The sequence below is a fragment of the Carcharodon carcharias genome, chromosome 17 (assembly GCF_017639515.1).
Source record: "Carcharodon carcharias isolate sCarCar2 chromosome 17, sCarCar2.pri, whole genome shotgun sequence".
Lineage (NCBI taxonomy): Eukaryota > Metazoa > Chordata > Chondrichthyes > Lamniformes > Lamnidae > Carcharodon > Carcharodon carcharias.
In genome coordinates, this window is record NC_054483.1 from 64,395,917 (window position 1) to 64,414,908 (window position 18,992).

General features: G+C 43.0%; 1 protein-coding gene across 2 annotated transcripts in view; it reads right to left on the reverse strand.

Moving 5' to 3' along the window:
- Positions 1-18,992, reverse strand: part of lgi1b (leucine-rich, glioma inactivated 1b) — a 37,614-nt gene that overhangs the window by 18,235 nt on the left and 387 nt on the right. The window contains exons 2-5 of one of the 2 annotated variants that reach the window (XM_041210387.1): positions 13,949-14,066; positions 13,506-13,577; positions 8,967-9,038; positions 8,803-8,874 (exon numbers count right to left, since the gene is read on the reverse strand). In XM_041210387.1, the coding sequence (XP_041066321.1) occupies positions 8,803-8,874; positions 8,967-9,038; positions 13,506-13,570 (209 nt within the window). In that variant the 5' untranslated portion in view covers positions 13,571-13,577; positions 13,949-14,066. Of the gene's footprint in view, positions 1-8,802; positions 8,875-8,966; positions 9,039-13,505; positions 13,578-13,948; positions 14,421-18,992 lie in introns of those variants that run through there. The other variant, XM_041210386.1, reaches the window with a different exon arrangement.

Sequence of the window (18,992 nt, forward strand, 5' to 3'; positions counted from 1 at the left end):
TTATTGCTAAGCAAGTGCTGCTTGATAGCACTGTTGATCACCCCTATTTAGCAAACACAGCAGAGAATATTCTCATTAGCTGAGGCTGTATTCAAACCAAAGGTTCAGCTTCCAGAAGTAAAATTATAGTGTACTGAGTCAGAGGATACTGATTTCTAATTTATGCTTTACTCATAGCTTGCGATTTCTCCTCTAAATTTAAGGCTGTACACCCATTTGTATTGTAGGTCTAAATCTTGAGACTTTTCTTTTGCTGTATTGCAATGAATAAGTAATTTATTTGATTTCTGAAATGAACATATTACTGATATAGAACAAAACATGAGGCATAGCATAGTTACTGTTAGTTGTGAATTAATCCAACAGAATATAAGCAACTCAGCTGAGGGTAGCATGGACTGGGCAGAAATCAGGGGATATTTCATTCGTGAACTGATCCCTAAATATTAAATGTCTGTCAGTAATCTTCTGCCACCCATGCAGTATTATGGAAAATGTTCTGTTACGTTACTCGGTTTAATGTCTTAACCAGGAAATGGTAGCTCTGACAGTGCAGCACTCCCTCAGTACTTCACTGAAGTACTGGCCTAAATTATATGTTCAAATTCTGGTCTGTGACTTAAACTCATGGTCTTCTGGTTAAGAGGTGAGAGTTGCACCAAGCTGACATGCAGATTTTGCATATCATGATTTTCAGAAAGCTTTTACAACATGCTGCATAGACAACTACTAGAAAAGATTATATAATATGGTATTGCTGGTCAAGGAGTATGCTGGATTGGTAATTGATTGCAACTTTGTAGGGAGAGAGTTGCTGCCTATGTGGGGGACATCAGGAGTGGAGTTCCGCAGGGCTCCAAATTAGGGCCATTGCTGTTCTTGGCCTTTTGAAGATTTGGATTAGAATTGAATCTTTCACAACTATTCAAATGACAAAAATGGAATTTGTACAGGTGTTGGGAATTCAGTCCAGATCAATAGGTAGCTGCAGGATTTAGGGAGGGAATGGGCTCAAGTGCAACAGATGACCTTGAATGTGGCAAAAATGCAGTGTTATGTACTTGGTTTTAGGAAATATATAATTGAATAGCATGATGGGGTACCTGCTGATGGTTGTGGATCAGGAGGGACTGGAGGATCATAATTTATAAGTCATTAAAGATTTACAAGCTACATAATAAGACTATTAGATAAGGCAAATATAATTTTAGGCTGTACTGCTAATACAGTACTGACCAAAGAACACTGGAATACTGTGTCCAGTTCCGATCCCTACACATAGTGGGGAAGCAGCCTGGAGAAGATAGAGAAGATGGTGACCAAAATTATATTATGTCATAGCTATCAGGATAGGTTTAATGAATTGGGACCATTTTCGCTAGAGAAATGCAGAAATAGAGAGAATATGACTGTAGTCTTTAAAACAATGAAAAGTTGAGATTCTGACAGTTGGATTGGCCATTCAAAATTAATGTACAACTAAAGGGTCTGCACATAAAGGCAAAGAGTTAGACATTAGGAAATGTTCCTTCAGAGTGACTGCACTCAGGGGCAGATTTCCTCATGTCTATTTCATTAATTATAATTACACCTTTTAGGGGTAAAGCTTCTACTTGCCCAAACAAGATCAAAAGATCTCCCAGTCTAGATGTTTCATTATCCCTAGCTGGATGAAAATAAGCAGATTTGTCATTCACCTTGCTTGGGGGAGAGGGCACAAGCCTGGAACTCAACCTGACACTCCCCCCAATCCCATCTTTGTAACCTGGACTCATGGGAATAATGTGGAAATGCTTCCCAAGGTATCCTGGCAACCTGTCGCCTCCTGAGACATACACCTGTCACTATCCACATTTTGAGGCAACTTTCCTTTGGCTGACATTGAATATGCACCCATAGTGGTGCAATGCTGAGCTCCATCCTGTTTATGCAAACTTTGTCAGAATCGCCAGTGGTTTTGCTGGGGATCAAAAGCCCATCAGCATTTAGGTCAACCTCATCAAAGAAATGTAGTGAAGTGATTTGCTCCTTCTGCAGCTATCCTAATTGCCTAGTTAAAGTGCTTTTCTAAATGATCCCTTTTGCTATTCATCAAAGTCTCAAACATTTGTTTCATGTTCAAAGGAATTAAGGCTCACATTTAAAAATTAATTTGGGTGCGGTCATACTTGGTACATGAGGACTAATGGAATGACATAATACAACATGGTGGGATTTTTCCCCCTATAAAGTTGACATATCATTAAGTGAATTCTATTCTGAGGCAAATGCCCACTTGAACTAGCCAAGTTATTAAGAAATATGGGTAAGGATGCATCAAACACACTATCTTAGAACTCTCAAAAGCATAATTCTAATATTGTTGCCAGTTCATGAAGAAACATAGGACAGGATTTTATGTATGACATGTGGGTGGCGGAGCCTGCACGTCAGCGCTTAAAATGTCGCGCGCTGCTGTTGGGCGAGCGTCCCGACGTCAGCGCATGCCATTGCAATATTTAGGTGGGCAAGCGCGCTATAAAGCGTGACGTGCGCCTGCCATTAATTAAATGTCTTATTAAGGCCCTTAACTCGGCAATCGACGCCGAATTTGAGGCGCCCATGTGATCTTCGGCTCGGTGCACGGGCAGGCAGTTAAGTGATTTTTTAACAAACCTCATCCACGGGCAGGATATGTGGGCTCAGAGGGGTTGTTAATGTTTTATCTGAAGTATTTATTGCAGAAAGTGTTTTAAACTTGCCTGTGTGATTGTTAGCAGTTCAGATCGATTTCCAACAGCTTTCTCTGTACTTTGAAGCTTCAGCTCAGCAGTCTGCAGGCAGTAATCTTTCTCGGGCCTGCAGCTTTCCGGAGGCCTCCATTTAGCCTGGGTATGGGTTCTGACATCACCACTGGAGGCAGCTCCTCTGAGGAGGAAGGGAGGGCTAGAATAAGGAGGAGGCCAGGGGTGGACAATCAGCCTCCAGGGGAACCACCTTCGGGAAGCCAGGCGCAGGTACAAGGGGAGCAGGGCCAAGAGGTTGTCCAAGGTGAAAGGGGCCGCAGAAGACGCCACTATCCTGCTGCCAGGGTATACAGGAGGCGAAGCAGCTACCTCAATATGACCGAGGTGCAGTGCCAAAGGAGGTTCCAACTGTCAAGGGGGACAGTGAACTATATCTGTCGGATGATTGGCCCTGAGATCTCCCCTAATTGTGTGGGTGGACACCCCAAGCCAGTGGCTCTGAAGGTCACAGTTGCCCTCCACTTCTATGCGTCTGGCTCCGTCCAGGGCTCGGTGGATGATCTTTGCGCTGTATCCCAATCAGCTGTACACACTTGTGTCAAGCAGGTTACAGACGCTCTGTTCAGATGGGCAGTGACCTTCATCCACTTCCGCTGAGACCAGGCAAGTCAGACACAGCGAGCCAGAGGGTTTGCGGTGATTGCTGGCTTCCCCCGCGTCTAGGGTACAATAAACTGTACAAACAAGGCCATCAAGGCGCCAGCAGGTGAACCTGGTGCCTTTGTCAACAGGAAGGGTTTCCACTCCATGAACGTGCAGATAGTGTGTGATCACAGGATGAAGATTCTGTAAGTTTGTACTAGGTACCCAGGCAGCTCCCGCTATTCCTACATCCTCAGACACTCCCAGGTGCCAGGGTTCTTCAGTGCTCTGGCTCAGCTGGTTAGATGGCTGCAGGGTGACAAGGGCTATCCCCTCAGAAGGTGGCTCATGACAGCTCTCCGCCATCCAAGAACAGAAACTGAGGAGCGCTATAATAGGAGCCACGGCACCAAAGGGGTGTAGCGAAGAGACCCATCGGTCTTCTCAAGATGCGCTTCCATTGCCTGGACCGCTCAGGGAGCGCACTCCAGTACCCCCTAGATCGCGTCTCTGTGATAGTGGTAGCATGTTGCGCTCTGCACAATCTTGCACTGGAAAGGGGGGGATGCAGTTGACAATGAAGACCTTTACGCAGTGGATGAGACTGCACATGATGAATCCAGCAGTGGCTCAGAGGATGAGGAAGCACAGGGCAATGATAAGGGGCAGCACACTGACCTGCTACTACACCAAGGAGGCAGGGACATCCGGGACACTTTAATCCAATGAACCTTCAGCCAGCTCCACACACATGGATCAGCAGGACCAGCATTGCCTGTCGCTTCCACACGTGGCACTTGGGTATTACATCTTCCACCTCATCAGCTGCAACTAAGGGCTTGGTACAGAAGCATCAATGTCCACTGAAACACTCATGAGATGTCTATGAAACACAAATGCAGCACAAAGGAAACACCCTCAGTCATGGTCAGAAATGTGGACTTTATTGACACCAAAATAAACAACAAACGTTGCTCTGACGCAGATAATGAAACATTCCCTAATCTAGGGCCAACACACAATCACCAGTGATATACCCATGGCGTGCCTCACATGCCTTATGCTTACATTTGCGGGTGCTACATCTAGGTGCCGCCCCATCACTCAGAGTGGCTTGTGAGAAAGCCTGCTGACACTGCTGTCCTGTTGGCCTCGATGACCTTGGCGGGCGTCCTCTGGCCCGTGGAGCCTGTGATGGCCCCGCCAGGGAGGGAGTGGCCAGTTCCAGAACTGGCACCTCCTCAGTTGTCGCAGCCTCAATGGATGCAATGGTCACTGGCAGAGGGTTGGAGGAGCTGCTGCCCTCATCCGGAGCGCCCTGAGAGGAGCTCGCAGCGATGACAGGCAGCTACTGCACCGACATGAGGTCACATTGGAACTCCCTGCTCACCACCGATGGATGGGCACGGAGCTGGGACACTTGGTGCCCAGAACATCTCCCACATTGCCAATGAACACCTGTGGCCATTAGCGCTGCGAGGCTTGCAGGTCAGAGCGTAACCCAATCAGATGATTCTCAATCTGTTGGAAGCCCCTCTCCATGAGAGTCGCCAATCTCTCAATGGAGGAAGCCTGAAGCTCTGTCCTGAGGTTCATGCCATCACTGAGACTCTGCCTGGATTCCTCCACCACAGAGACCAAGTGAAGCACACCCTCATGCAACCCTGCCAGATGCTCCCACGCACCCTGCCGCTTGTCCTGCAGCTGCGGCATGGCTGATATCTCCAGAGACACATCATCACTGCCCGAATCAGCATGTGCCTGGTCCCCTGCAGTTCTCCAGCTGCTGGCGCCATTGGCACTCTCTGTCCCTGCCATCTCCTCCAGCAATTGTGAAGTGCCTTCTCCACTGTGCCCTGGGACACTAGCTGACGTCATAATCTCCACCGATGTGGTAGTCGCTGCGCTGGTGCCTGGTTCGCTGAAATGATTTGACGCAAGTTGCAAGTGATGCCCCTCAGGTTGGAGGGGGGGCTCTGGACTTGTTCCTGGCAGCCATGCGGTGGTGATGCTGAAATTAATAACAAGGACAGTGCATCAGTTAGCATTCAGTCAGTAACATCGTTCATCCCTTTCCCCCCAGGCTCAAAATGCACTCAAGCTTCAAGAACCTAAGGAGACGAACATTGGTGCGGTGGTAAGTAGTCAAGAGGAGGCCCAAACATTACACGTGCATACAGACAGGTGGTCAGATGGCCTAAGGAATGCCACATGGATTAAGCACTTGGGCAAGACAAACAAGGTACGGGAATACATGAGTAATGGTAGGACCGTGGGAAGTCACGACAATTACATGGACCTTGGTGGGCAGACCCATTAAGGTAGCAGAACAGGAACATAAGGCATTTAACAAGGTCATAGCCAGACTTGCCTTTATTAGCCGAGGAATAGAATGTAGGAAAAGGGAGGTCATGTTGCAAGTGCAGAAAACGCTGTCGAGGCCACAGCTACACTTCTGCATTCACTTGTGACCAGCGCTTCATGGGAGGGATGGCATTGGAGTGGGGAGAGTGCAGAGGTTCCTGACCTGGATGCATGCTGGCCTGAAGAGTTGATGTTATGAGGAAACATTACATACACTTGCGTCATTTGCCGTGGAGCACAGGAGATTGACAGGTCACATTATTGACCTTCATACCGTTATGAGAGGCATAGACTGGGTGGACAGAAGGCAACATTTCCCCTTGGTGCAGGGATGACTCACGTGGTGGCATTTATTTAACTGAGTGCCATGAGGTTGACAGGTGAGGTGCTGAGGACCTTTTAGACAGAGTAATGTGAGACCCATTGGCTGAAAGGGTGGTGGAGGTACAAACCCTCCTAAGATGCAATAAGTCTTTGGATGTGCAGCAGCGATGCCATGGCATGTTAGGCCATGGGGATAGTGGTCACAAATGGAATAAGGCGACATTGGAAGGTGCTAGAGATGCGCATCCTCAAGGAGCCGAGGGACCTTTGTGTATGACCCACACGTCTGACTGTATCAGTCTGTGAATGAGCAGTGTTGCTGCATTAACGATTGCGGCAACCATCAGTGCTTTTGGATGGTGGGGAGACAGAGTGGATGGGACTGTGGCCCTCAAACACCTGGCCACTGCACCCCAACCTCGCCAACATCTGCCGACCTGGCCACCTGCCTCCTCCCCAGCTCCATGGCCTGCTCCTCATATGTGGTTAGGTGCTGCAGCACGGTGTACCCACCACCAGTCCGCAAACGGTCCTGGCTATTGTGCTCTGTTTTTGTCTGCAGAACAGAGAAGAGGATTTATTGGGGCTGATCGCTCATGTACTCTGCATGCGCATGCCGCACCCCAACCACAGTGGCCCACCTGAGGCCTCCAGCGGCTCCTGTCCACACTACTGGTGATCAGTCACCAGAAGATAGTACAGCTGTTCCCAACTCCCTCCCCCAACAGCCACCTTGGACACATTTGGCATCCATCACTTTGAATAACACATGGGTCTTAGCACCCATGGCAAGGAGGCACAACTAGATGTGGCGCTGATGCTACCAGATGGCTCTCGGCCACGACACGTTGAGGCTTCCCTTCCACCATCTCATCACTATCAATAAGGCATGTGTTGGAGTTCTGAGTATGTGGCTAGCTGCCTCCCCTGCAGGTTGCCCCCAGACTACTCAAATGCGACAAACACCAACATATTGGAGAACCCATCTTCTCCTCAACCACTAAGGCTGATGTAAGCATGGTCACTATCTGTTTGCCCACACAGCTTTCGCCAAATACCCAATGCAGTAACTACACTAAGATGTGGGGCGGGGTGGGGGGGGGGCCTCAAAGGTTAAGGCTGCCTGCTGGGATAAATGGCCAAGGCCGACATGGTACTCACCCTTCCAGAGCACAACAAGTCATTGAAGCGTTTGCAGCACTGGGTTCCTGTGAGCTGCACAGCATCTTAAGAGCTTACAGCCTCCACCACCTCCTGCCACGCCTGCCAGGTCACATGGAGGGCCCTCCTCCTCCCAACATCGGGAAACAACACCTTCTGACGATGTGACACCTCTTCGAGGAGGGCAGCAAGGCAGGCATCGGAGAACCGAGGAGCACATTGGCCCCCCACTGGCCTACCCTGCAGCCTGTCCCCCTCCTTCTCTGCCCTGACCTCCTCTGGAGCCCGGTTGCTGGCCATAGTGAACTGCCTAAAGGAGGCTGCCTGGCCTTTCTTTATACAGACTGCCGGTTCCCCATTGGAACGGCGGTCTGTACACGCCCGCCGCATATTTGAATTTCCCGCTGTATACCGGAGTCTGAAACGTGCTGGGTGGGCCTTAATTGGCCTGCCCGTGCAAAATGGCGGCATGGCCCGTTTTGCCGGCGGAAATCGGCTATGCGCCCACCGCCGATTGGGTTGGGCCCGCCCGCCCGACAAACATAAAATTCTGCCTATAGTGACTGGCCATATGCTACATAACTAATCCCTTTCTGTGGCCAGCAAAAGAATCACGCTACCAAAGAGCTATCCATATCATAGTTGGGCAATTTTCAACTTCACCATCTGGTTGTGAGGTGCTGGGGGTTGGGGGGATTAGTGGGTGGATCAGTTTTCTAAACCAAACTTGCAGATCATTTAGCTACTAGAAACAGCATGCAGATGCAAACAACTTTTGACACCAACTGTAAAACCTGTTCTCCTGCATTATACTTTGCCTGAAGCTTTGGGATGCTTCTACCCTACTTCATCCTGCATGGTTGATCCTTATAAAGTAGCATACAACACTTTTCCCTTCACATTTTGCTTCACTTGTCTCAATTAAACGGATTACTCCCATTGGACTTCTTATTCAGAGCTAAAGCAAACCTAAAGCCTAATTTAAGGGCCATCTGCCTATGACACCTAGGGATGGCGACTGGTAGAAAGGTGACAATTTTATTGCTAATTTTGAAATCTATGGTTAATTTTATTTTTCCAATGTTGACTGCCCCTGTGTGCCAAGTATCATTTTGTGGCTCTTGCTTTGCTATTCACCAAATGCCAATAGACCTCTGTTGTAAATGAGCTATTCCAAGTAAATAAGGCTACTCTGTTCAAAGATAATAAAACTGGATTTAGGGCCCCTTAATCCAATAATGAATTCTCTTTTCCTGAACTCAGCAGCATTAAAAGCAGAAAATTGATCGATCTGGGCAAAGCATTTCACCACTTGAATACCTGCTGTAATAAATTATATGCTGACACTTTAGATTTAAAAAATCAATTAGCATAATTATGTATTTCCAGATCATTCAGTGAAAGGCAGGGACTATTTGGCAAATTCTCAGAACACAATATAAATAAATAATTTAATGTAAAATATTAAATAAAGGTGAAACATTAATCTAATGACTTCAATGGTTTTGTATTCATTTAAAATACTAGAACCAAGGTTATTTGGACATTTACTAATTAAATAACAGCAACATATTTATATACTTACAAATGAGTAAGTGCCCTGAGGCCTCGGAAAGCGTGCCTTGAAATGGACTGGATTTTATTGTTCTCTATAAAACTGGAGAAATATTAAGTATTATACCATATTGAATATTACAAACAATCACACTTATGTGCTTAATTTTCATTCCAGTAGGAACATTTACTTACAGATATTTCAGGTGATCCAGACCTTTGAATGCATCATCAGCAATCGAATAAAATGTGTTTGAAGTAAACAAACTGTCAAAAAATTAATAACTGATTAAAGTTTATAAAACCAAACATAATTTTAAGCTTAATATTATTCATAACCAATAAACTATTCCTATTTCAAAGCTACACCAAGAAGAATTTAAAGTTGACAAAAAAAGTGTATCATATGAAACATGATGGTAAATTTGTGCTTCCTGACCAAAACCTATACAGCCTAAAAAACACTGTTATGCACTTGTACACCATTTTGATGGTAGTATATTGATTAAATTTCTCCCAGTTTTGTGATTCTTCCCCAAACCCAGCATATTCTTTATTGCTTCTGCAGCAAATAGGCATGTGGCCTATTTCCAGATCAGTGAAGCCAAGTAAGGACCACCCAGGTATAACCATCCCCTCACACCGGCTAGGCATCTCTTGCTTATTCATGCAGCTCAGATCAACAGCTGAGTGGAGTGGGGCCTGTTACTTCTGTTACTGCTCTGTGGCTTTCCATCTGAAGATTCAGCATCACCAAGCCCATCGGACACTTATACTATGCAATGTATGCATTGATAATGACTCGTTTCCAGAAATTGTAGCTTTATGTAACTTTATGCAAAAAGAACATCACTGCTCAAAATGTTAAAAGTAGATTGGAGTATCCAAACTATTTGATGTTAACAATTATTTGACACCAGTAGAATTGACTTTAAATGAACTCTACTGATGATCAGATCCACAAGTCTTAAGAAGCCCCATAACAACTGAATAAACAGTATCTTAAATAAATGAGCTGTGTTGATTACAAATTAATTTTAATGGCTTGATTAGATAGGTTCATTACAATAACTGAAATTTAGATAACTTTAATGTTAAAACATTGCTTTTCATACCAAGATAGGCTCAATGTAATTACTTGTGAAGTACTGTATTTCAAACAGCTGGCATTTATATAGTACCTTTAATGTAGGAAAATATCCCAAGGTATTTTACAGAGCAGTAAGAAAAGATAAACAGATGCTGATCTAAAGAGGGAGATATAAGGAAGGGTGAACAAAAGGAAATCTGTAAAAGAAAAGCTCACATAGTCCTTATAAGAGAAAAGATGGCAGGAGGTGCAAATGGAGCATAAACACCGGCATGGACAGGTTGGGCCGAATGGCCTGTTCCTGTACCATATATTCTATGGATTGAATGCTGTTACAATCTACATTTTAGGAAAACAACAAATTAATGCTACTTTTGTATAATTCCATATAAACACACAAGGACTGATATAGAATGGAAGACACCTGGCATGCTCAAACATGTTAATTCTCACCGATCAAAAGATTCTTGAATAGAGATGTGAGACCTCTGTGGCCCCAGTGAAGCCAGAAAGTGAAAAGGAAGACAGGAGCCAGGGCATAAGGTGTACACTGTGTCCATTAGACCCTATGTACTAAAATTGTGCACCTTCTATTAATAGTATATTAATTATATCTAACTGTATGCAGGTAGTGGGCATTAACTTGGGATTCACTTTGTGCTCTTATAAATAGACATCTACTTGAACTGGTGGGGGTGGGGTTAGGGTGCATGATTGTAATGTGTAACTCTGTAAATAAATGTTTATAAAAGTGCATATAGGTTGGCTCCAGTTCTAACATTCACCAACTGGCTTTCTGGAATATGAACATAGTAACAAAGAATGATTGCCTAAAGATGACAGTTGCAAACTTAAAAAAAAAGGAATTTTCAAACAGAAAACTAAAATCCTAGGGGACATCGTGGAAAACAACTGAAAACAAGTGTAAATTGAGAGGGTCTCAGAGTCTGAACCATATGACTAGTGGAAGAATAAAACTGATCTATGAACATAGGTTATGTTCTTCTAAAGAGGAAACAAGGTATACCTTGATGTTGTTGCCAAAAGCAAATTCAAAAGTAAAGTATTTTGTGAGATGGATAATGATGAAGGTCTGGACCTTCTACCAGAGCTTATGGATGAAACCTGCAAGAAAGATGACGCGTTAAATGCTCACGTGTTTTGCGATGTAGGTCCTGAGGAATAGAATATGGTAGATCAAGGGCTGGAAAGTGATGATGCGGGTAATCATGGCACTCATAACAGAGATATCACACACAAAGGTCAATTGCCCAGAGTGAGTGCTCAGGTGACATACATTCCAGAGAGGTCTAGTGAATGGAGAGATGCGACAATTATGGGACGAACAAACAAAGCTACTGGCAAGTTTAAAAACTGGCTGAATATTTAGACTGAGGCCAAGAAGCAAGGTCAACGGACTGGCAGGAAGGGGTGAAAGAGTGCAGAGTAAAAAAAGCATAGAGCAAGGATTGATAATGGCTCTGAAGTGACTCTTGCAATAGAAAACTATCATGGACGGGAGAAAGGACCTCCACTAGTGCGAGGGGGAGATCTCTTGGTAGTAGTCCTGACAGGTATAAAATTGTAAGTAGAGGCAGTATGTTGAATGGATCAGACAGTGAAATAAAGACCACAGAACAGTCTCTGAACAGAACTAGATGCAGAAGTCCTCATGATCGTGAAGTTCTGGTAATAAATAATAAGACAGGCAAAACACGGGGAATTAAATAATTGGGGAGAGTTTGGAGTTTATTCTGAAGTACCATATAAGGGTCAACCAGTTTTGTCAAATAGATAGATTTGTACTGAAAAAATCCCTGTAGATGGGATTTCTGAGACTAAAGCATTACAATAGTGACTACATTTCAAAAAGTACTTCATTGGCTGAAGAGTGCTTTGATACACCTTGGTCACGAAAAGCGCTATATAAATTTAAATCTTTGTTTTTAAAGCGAGATCCTAAGGATTTTAAAGAGCAACTAAATGGCACAGGTGTTACAGTGGATTCCCCTACTCTCCATTACAAAAGTAATCTTGAAAATCTTTTTTAGTTCTTTTGGCCAGATAATCATGGGATTGTGGGCCATTCAACTTAAAACCCACATTTCTGCAGGGCAATGCTTTTCAGAGAGAAGTGTTTCTGAAGCCGCTCAAAAAGGCAGCAGATGTAGAAGAAATTTCTATGGAAACTAAACAAATGCCTTTATGGTCTGAATGATGCTTCCAAGCTGTGGTATTTTTTGGTATGGTCTGTTTTGCTGAAAATAGGCTCTGTTCAACGAAAAGCAATGTGTTAATGATATCATAAATGGAAAACTTTCAGGCATCTTCATGATGCATGTTGACAATTTCTTATGGGATTGTACTGTGGAAGTTGAGAAATGTGTTATTAATAAGATTAGAGTAGAATTTAAAATTGGGATTCAGGCTTGTGAGGCTTTTAAATATATCAATTTAGATTTTAAGTGGAGTTTCTCTGGAATAATTTTAAATCAACAATCCTATTTAGAGCGTGCTCTAACACTGGCTATTATGGAGACAATGGATATGGGATTCTATTTGTCAAAAAAATTAAGTGAAATTCTGTACAATGGGTGTACTTCTTGAATGTTTTGTAGATACTGGTTCATTGTGGGATAATGTACACTGTACGAAAAGTGAGTGAGAAATGTTACAGGTTGACCTTGCTGGCTTGAAACAAATGCTGGAGAGAAAATAAATGTCGAAAAAGGGCGGATGTAAGTCATCAACTGTCTGATTGTTAAACAAAAAGAAATTCTTGTACCAACAAATTGTTAGGGGTCCTAGAGGAGGGATGCTCACAATGTAAAGTTTTGTACAGAATATGGAGGTTTTTGATTTAATTTGTTTTGAAATTTTGGTTGTACGTATAAACTCTATTTTCATTTAAAGAGAGGGAAGGGAATCTGTTAATTGCATATTAAATGTTTGTAGGCTGTGGGCGTTAACTAGACTCACTGTGCCCCTATAAATAAACACAGGTGGAAATTGTGGTTGTTGGGTTAAGATTTGTATGATTGTACATAACTCTAAATAAATGCTTATAGATATTTGTAAAGATAGGCTCCAGTTCTATCCTTCATCAACTATCTTTCTGGAATATTAAGAGCTACCCCATAACTTGATTCTTGATTGCTGCACCTAAGTTGCAGCTTCTATGCTTGTGTCCTCCCTTGAAACCCTACCTATTGGTCTGTCCCCTCCTCACAACAAAAAGACAGTCATGCCTAGTACCCTTCTCGTTCACACAGGGTAAGTACCCCACATACAACAGGCAGCAAGTAACCATTCACTGGCCTCTACTGCCTAATATCACATCCCTGGGATTCCCAGTATATCACAAGAATGGTACTGAGTGACAATAAAGTAATGCGCTAACCTCACATTATCTACTGGGTCACGTAGAATCTGCATAGTGCTGGCAGCAAAGCACTCACCAGCTTTATAAGATCCTGAGTAAACTGATTGGCAACGGTAGGATAATCTAGCCCCAGAATGAAGCATTAGTAACTATAGGTGCAGCAATGCTGAGCCATTACCAGATAATTCATTCTTATTCTCAAAGAGCACATAGATCCACTTCAAAATGACACCAAAAAATGCAACTTAAGAATCACTCTCACAGAAGCTGGAGGAATTTTATGTTCACAAAACTTCTTTCTGGAATTTCACTGAAACCGGACTTCATGAATGACCTAAAAACAAAATGAATTCATAAATCAGAACAGATACTTGCTGCAACTAGTAAATCTCACTGCACTGGAGCATCATAAATCTAAAACAAAATTGCACACAGTATCAAATAAGGTGGTTTGGAAATTTCAATAAAATGTCTGTTCTTTCATTGATTTAAAATAACTCAACTCTAATTGTACATATTCCTTTCCAAAGAAAGCAGCTATCAGTACATTTACTATTTATTGCACATACAAACCAAACCAAACACCAGGGATTCTCCACTTACTAAATGTTAGTTACATGTAGAGATACATATGTACATATAGATAAGTTTCTTTACACTCAGATTATAACAAAATTAATGCAGTTCTGGAGATGTAATACTTACAAATGAATTATTTCAGGGGGAAAACTCAGAGGAATCAATTTTCCGTTGTCACACTGGGCGGTTTCTTCAGTACATATACAACTTTCAGGGCATTTCACCGGTCTAGGTCTTCTTGCACCTATTTTAAAAAAAAGGAGGCTCAGTATCCATAATAAGAAAGTGAATCTTACTGCAGATTTACTAGCACTTTCCATTGTGAATCCACTCAGCACAACGACTCTGCCAAATATTCCTGAACATAAACAATGTTGATGTTTTCTATTTCTTGCTTTCTGGCAAAGCAACTCTTCCTTTGAATGTTTTGATCAATCTGCAGTAGTTGCACAATGCACTATGCACACATTAAGCTCCCGTTAGCTCCCTCTCCGTTATGATGCACAACTTATGCAATTGAAATTTTCTCTCCTTATAGCACAGGGGACTTTCTATTCACAATTCCTTGCATATAAAACCAGTTATGTGAACATGCGAAAAAAAATAGCCCTTATCTCAGCCAATGTAAATATCCAGAACCACCCCCAGTTTTTGTGTCAGTTCAAAACTCTGGAATGGATCACAGAAATTGTAACTGAAAACTTCAAGCTGGTTTGAAAACTTGGAAGGTACAATGGAAAAATAAAATATACAAGTCTGAATGTGATTTATTCTTTTGGATCTCCTCAAACAAATAAAATCACATTTTTCTTATTTCTAAACTTTCAGGTTTATTTTAAAGAGTCGTTGTTTCCTGTAAATTTATTTTAGTGTGGTCTGTTGAACGGACAAGTCAAATGGGAAGCCTGATCACAAAATGTACGACAGTTCCCTACTACCCTGATCATTTATTATTTTCTACCACAACTTACAGCTCAGTCAGCAACCAAATGGGAGTAGATGCAGTGAACTACTCTAGAAATTATTCAATCATGGCTGACCATATACAAGTCAAGGTTACTGGTCTCAAATTGCATAAACCTACACTGAATTGGCAATAACAAACAGAATGTTTATCTTCATCAGCAACTCCGCCTATTGCTTTATGATCTAAAAAATCCACTAACATTTTCACAAACAAGGGAATAATAAACATTGCAGATTACTGTTTTGTCACCAAGTTCAGTTGCTGAAACATGGACCTGGCTGATGTGAGAAGGGTATTTTCAACTGCTAATACCTAACAGGCTCATAGGGGAATCACATGAGTGAACTACATCCCAAAAAGGGAAAATTCCCTTACACAGATGCTATTAATTTATTTTTTTTAAGTGTAATTACACATCATTCCTTTGGCAGTGTTTTGAAATTAACAAAAAAATCTGAGAGTGGTTTTCAGAATAAACATATATTTGGCATCTTCTATAGGTCCATTATATACAGATGATTTTGGTAACCATTGCCCTCAATCCATGCTGATAAAGGATAGCTTTGTAAAACTCTACATTAACACTCCTAAATTATTTGAAAAGTAATTTGCAAAAAACCTCCAAAGAAACAATAATTTGAAAATTGCTGCTGCAATGGAGGGGTTAACTGATGATTATTTTTGATTTTTGAAAGTTGCAAAAGTGTTTAACTTACAACTTTACAGTTTTCAGTGAATAAGCAAAAGGTCATTTTCCATGTCTGGAGAACAAATAAGGCAAGAATACAGAAAAAGCAATAGTTCTCATGAATGAAATATTGGGTAAGGATGTCGGCAGAAAAGGCAGTTCAGAAACTATAAAATTATTTGGGCAGGATAATGGTGTATGAAATGTAATTGTTACACAGAGGAAAGGAAAATAAGTGGCACACCTGTTCCATGAATGGTACAGAAATAGCTAAAGACTTAGTATCAACATATTCAAGCCAGATAGAGCAGCAACCAAACTATAAGCTGATCCTAATTACAGAATGATACTTATTGTACCTGTGTTTTGCTTCAGTTTATGGTCATTCTATAATAAGGTTGTTCAACATACGGCCCACAGGCCACAATCCAGCCCACCATGTCTCTCTATCCCGCTCGCGCACTTGTTGTTCAAAGTTTAAATGAAAGATCTGATAGGAGCTGTTCCACCAATCACAGGCCAGTTCTCTCCCACATTTTGTGCTAATAAGGTCACCCATAAGCCTATCAGCAGCAAATGTGGAACAGAAACAGTCTGCGATTGGAGGGACAGTATGAAGGTGAGTAGCCAGGCTGCATTCTCTCTTCACCTTTGGTCACGTTCTCTCTCTCATCTTTCCATGCTGATGCCAGCCCGTTAAAGGAAAACAGGGATCAAAATGGTGGAGCGAGGCAGGGAGGCCATGAGGAACAGCAGTTGCAGCAACAACACCCGCCTGGGGCAGCTGGAGTCTCAGAGGAGAGGAAACGGGTCTCAACACCTTCATAGCATTCTTGAATTCTGCCTCGGTGGTAAAATTTCCAAACCACGCAGGCCCAGGCGGGGAGTGAGCGTGAGTGATTGTGCATGTGAGAGTCTGTGTGAGTGAGTGAGTCTGTGTGAAAGTGAGATCCCTGCAACTGGGAGTGAACTGGACACATGCACACCCTTCCCCTCCTCCTACGTTATCCCCAAAAACCTTTCCACAAAGCAGACTGGAAGAGGAGGAAAACCTAAGCAAAGACAACCATCTTCTGACTCCCACTTTCGTATGAATTCTGCTGAAGCCAGCTCACAGTGTGTACCGCCAGAGACAAACGCAAGGTCACTGTTAGTTAAACTCAACTCCTTAGCTCAGCTCCAGTCCCTAAGCCTTCCCTGGTGACCAGGACTTGGGGCCTAGTCTGTCTCTCTGGCTCTGCTCCTTAAATAATAAGGCAAAAAAGGTTTTATTGGTTAGCTCTGCTGCTTGGCACCTTTTAATCACTATTTTTATTACTTTTTTTCTTAAATTATCAATTGACATTGGGTTTTTTAATTCATGTTTAATGTTGAGCCAAACCTTATCTTACAGAAAATTACTTATCAGCCCCCTGAGTGAGAAAAAAATTAAAATGCAACCCCTCACACAGAAAGGTACGTTGGACAACCTTATTCTATAGCTACTACGAGCCGTGGCTGCTGAAGATTCTTTTGAAATTCCTTTAAGATTTTCTTCCCTTGCAAATAAGTTTGAGATATGAAGCAAAGTGTAAAGTGGGCATTCAGTATTACTGTCTTCAGCTGATCCAACACCAGCTATACAATAAAATGTCTTTTGATGTGCATAAAGCAGTAACCCAAATGACAACATGCATACATCTGTTAAGCCACTGAGCTCTGTAAGCCAGCAGATCTGCAGGGTTGCATTGTTTCTACATTGCTGTCATTGGTCAATTGCAAAAGGGATCACTGGCCTTGTTGTATAATGTACCGACTGTCAGGAGAACAAGGCATTTGGGTGACTTTGGTAATTTCCTGTAGGTGTCAGATGTTGTTTGGTAATCTTCCTAAAGATGGTACAGTTCATCAGTCTGTGGGTAAACTCCAGCCCCTTGAAGACACATTTCTGCTACCATTTTTAGGTAGCAATGACTGGTAGGTATATTTACACAGCATCAGTATCCATTTTTCTTAAGTTTCTCAGAGATTTATAAGGTGCACCTTGACTTCAAGGCAGCATTTGACTGAGTGTGGCATCAAGGAGCCCTAGCAAAACTGAAGTCAATAAGAATCAGAGGGAAAACTCACCAGTTGTTGGACTCATACCTAACACAAAGGAAGATGATTTGTGGTTGTTGGAGACCACCCTTCTCAGTCCCAGGATATCACTGCAGGAGTTCCTCAGGGTAGTATCCTAGGCCCTTAATCCCCTTGACAGTATTGTGAAATTAACAGCAAAATCTGAGAATAGTTTTCAGAATAAAAATATATTTGGCATCTTCTGTAGGCCCAACCATCTTCAGTTGCTTCATCAATGACCTTTACCCTGCAATAAGGTCAGAAGTGAGGATGTTTGCTGATGATTGCACAATATTCGGTGCCATTCGCAACTCTTCAGATATTGAAGAAGTCCATATTAATATGCAGCATGACCTGGACAACATTTAGGCTTGGGCTGAAAAGTGACAAGTAACATTCGTGACACACAAGTGCCAGGCAATGACCATCTCCAACAAGAAAGAATCTAACCATCCCCTTTGACATTCAATGGCATTACCATCATTGAATCCCCCACTATCAACTTTCTGGGGGTTACCATTGACCAGACACTGAACTGGACCAGCCATGTAAATACTGTGGCTTCAAGAGCAGTTCAGAGGCTGGGAATTCTGAGGCAAGTAACCCACCTCCTCACTGCTCAAAGCCTGTCCATCATCTACAAATACTCTCCATTTACCTGGATGAGTGCAGCCCCAACAATACTCAAGAAGTTCAACACCATCCAAGACAAAGCAGCCCTGATCGACACTCCCTCCACCACTGATGCACGGTGGCTGCAGTGTGTATCATATACAAGATGTAGTGGAGCAACTCACCAAGGCTCCTTCAACAGCCTTCCAAATCCACAACCTCAACCACTCAGAAGGACAAGGGCAGCAGACGAATGGGAACACCACCACCTGCAAGTTCCCCTCCAATCCACACACCATCCTGACTTGGAACTATATCACCATTCCTTCTCTGTTGCAGGATCAAAATCTTGGAACTCCCTTCCTAACAGCACTGTGGGTATACCTACACCAGATGGACTGCAGGAGTTCACGAAGGCAGCTCACCACTACCTTCTCAATGTCATTTAGAGATGGGCAACAAATACTGCCCTTGCCAACTTTTAAGCAGCTTGGGTTGTAAAGCCTTACATTAAAGGTACTGTATAAATGTAAGTTGTCATTGTTACAATGATATACTGCAATGCTTCCCAAACTTGTTCCCAGTGTGATCCCACTTTAATGCCCCAGTAATAACATGGCTCCAGAGTGAAAATTTGGGGGTATGAGAGTTGTTGAGAAGGGGGTGGGGATGAGTGGCGAGGGCATGGCTGCTTCAACTGCTGAGTGAGGCGGTGGGGGTGAGATTGAGCATGGCAGATTGAACATGAAGTGTTTAAACTGCAGGGTTTCTTAAAAAAACCCTACCCTTTCACAGCCATCTTT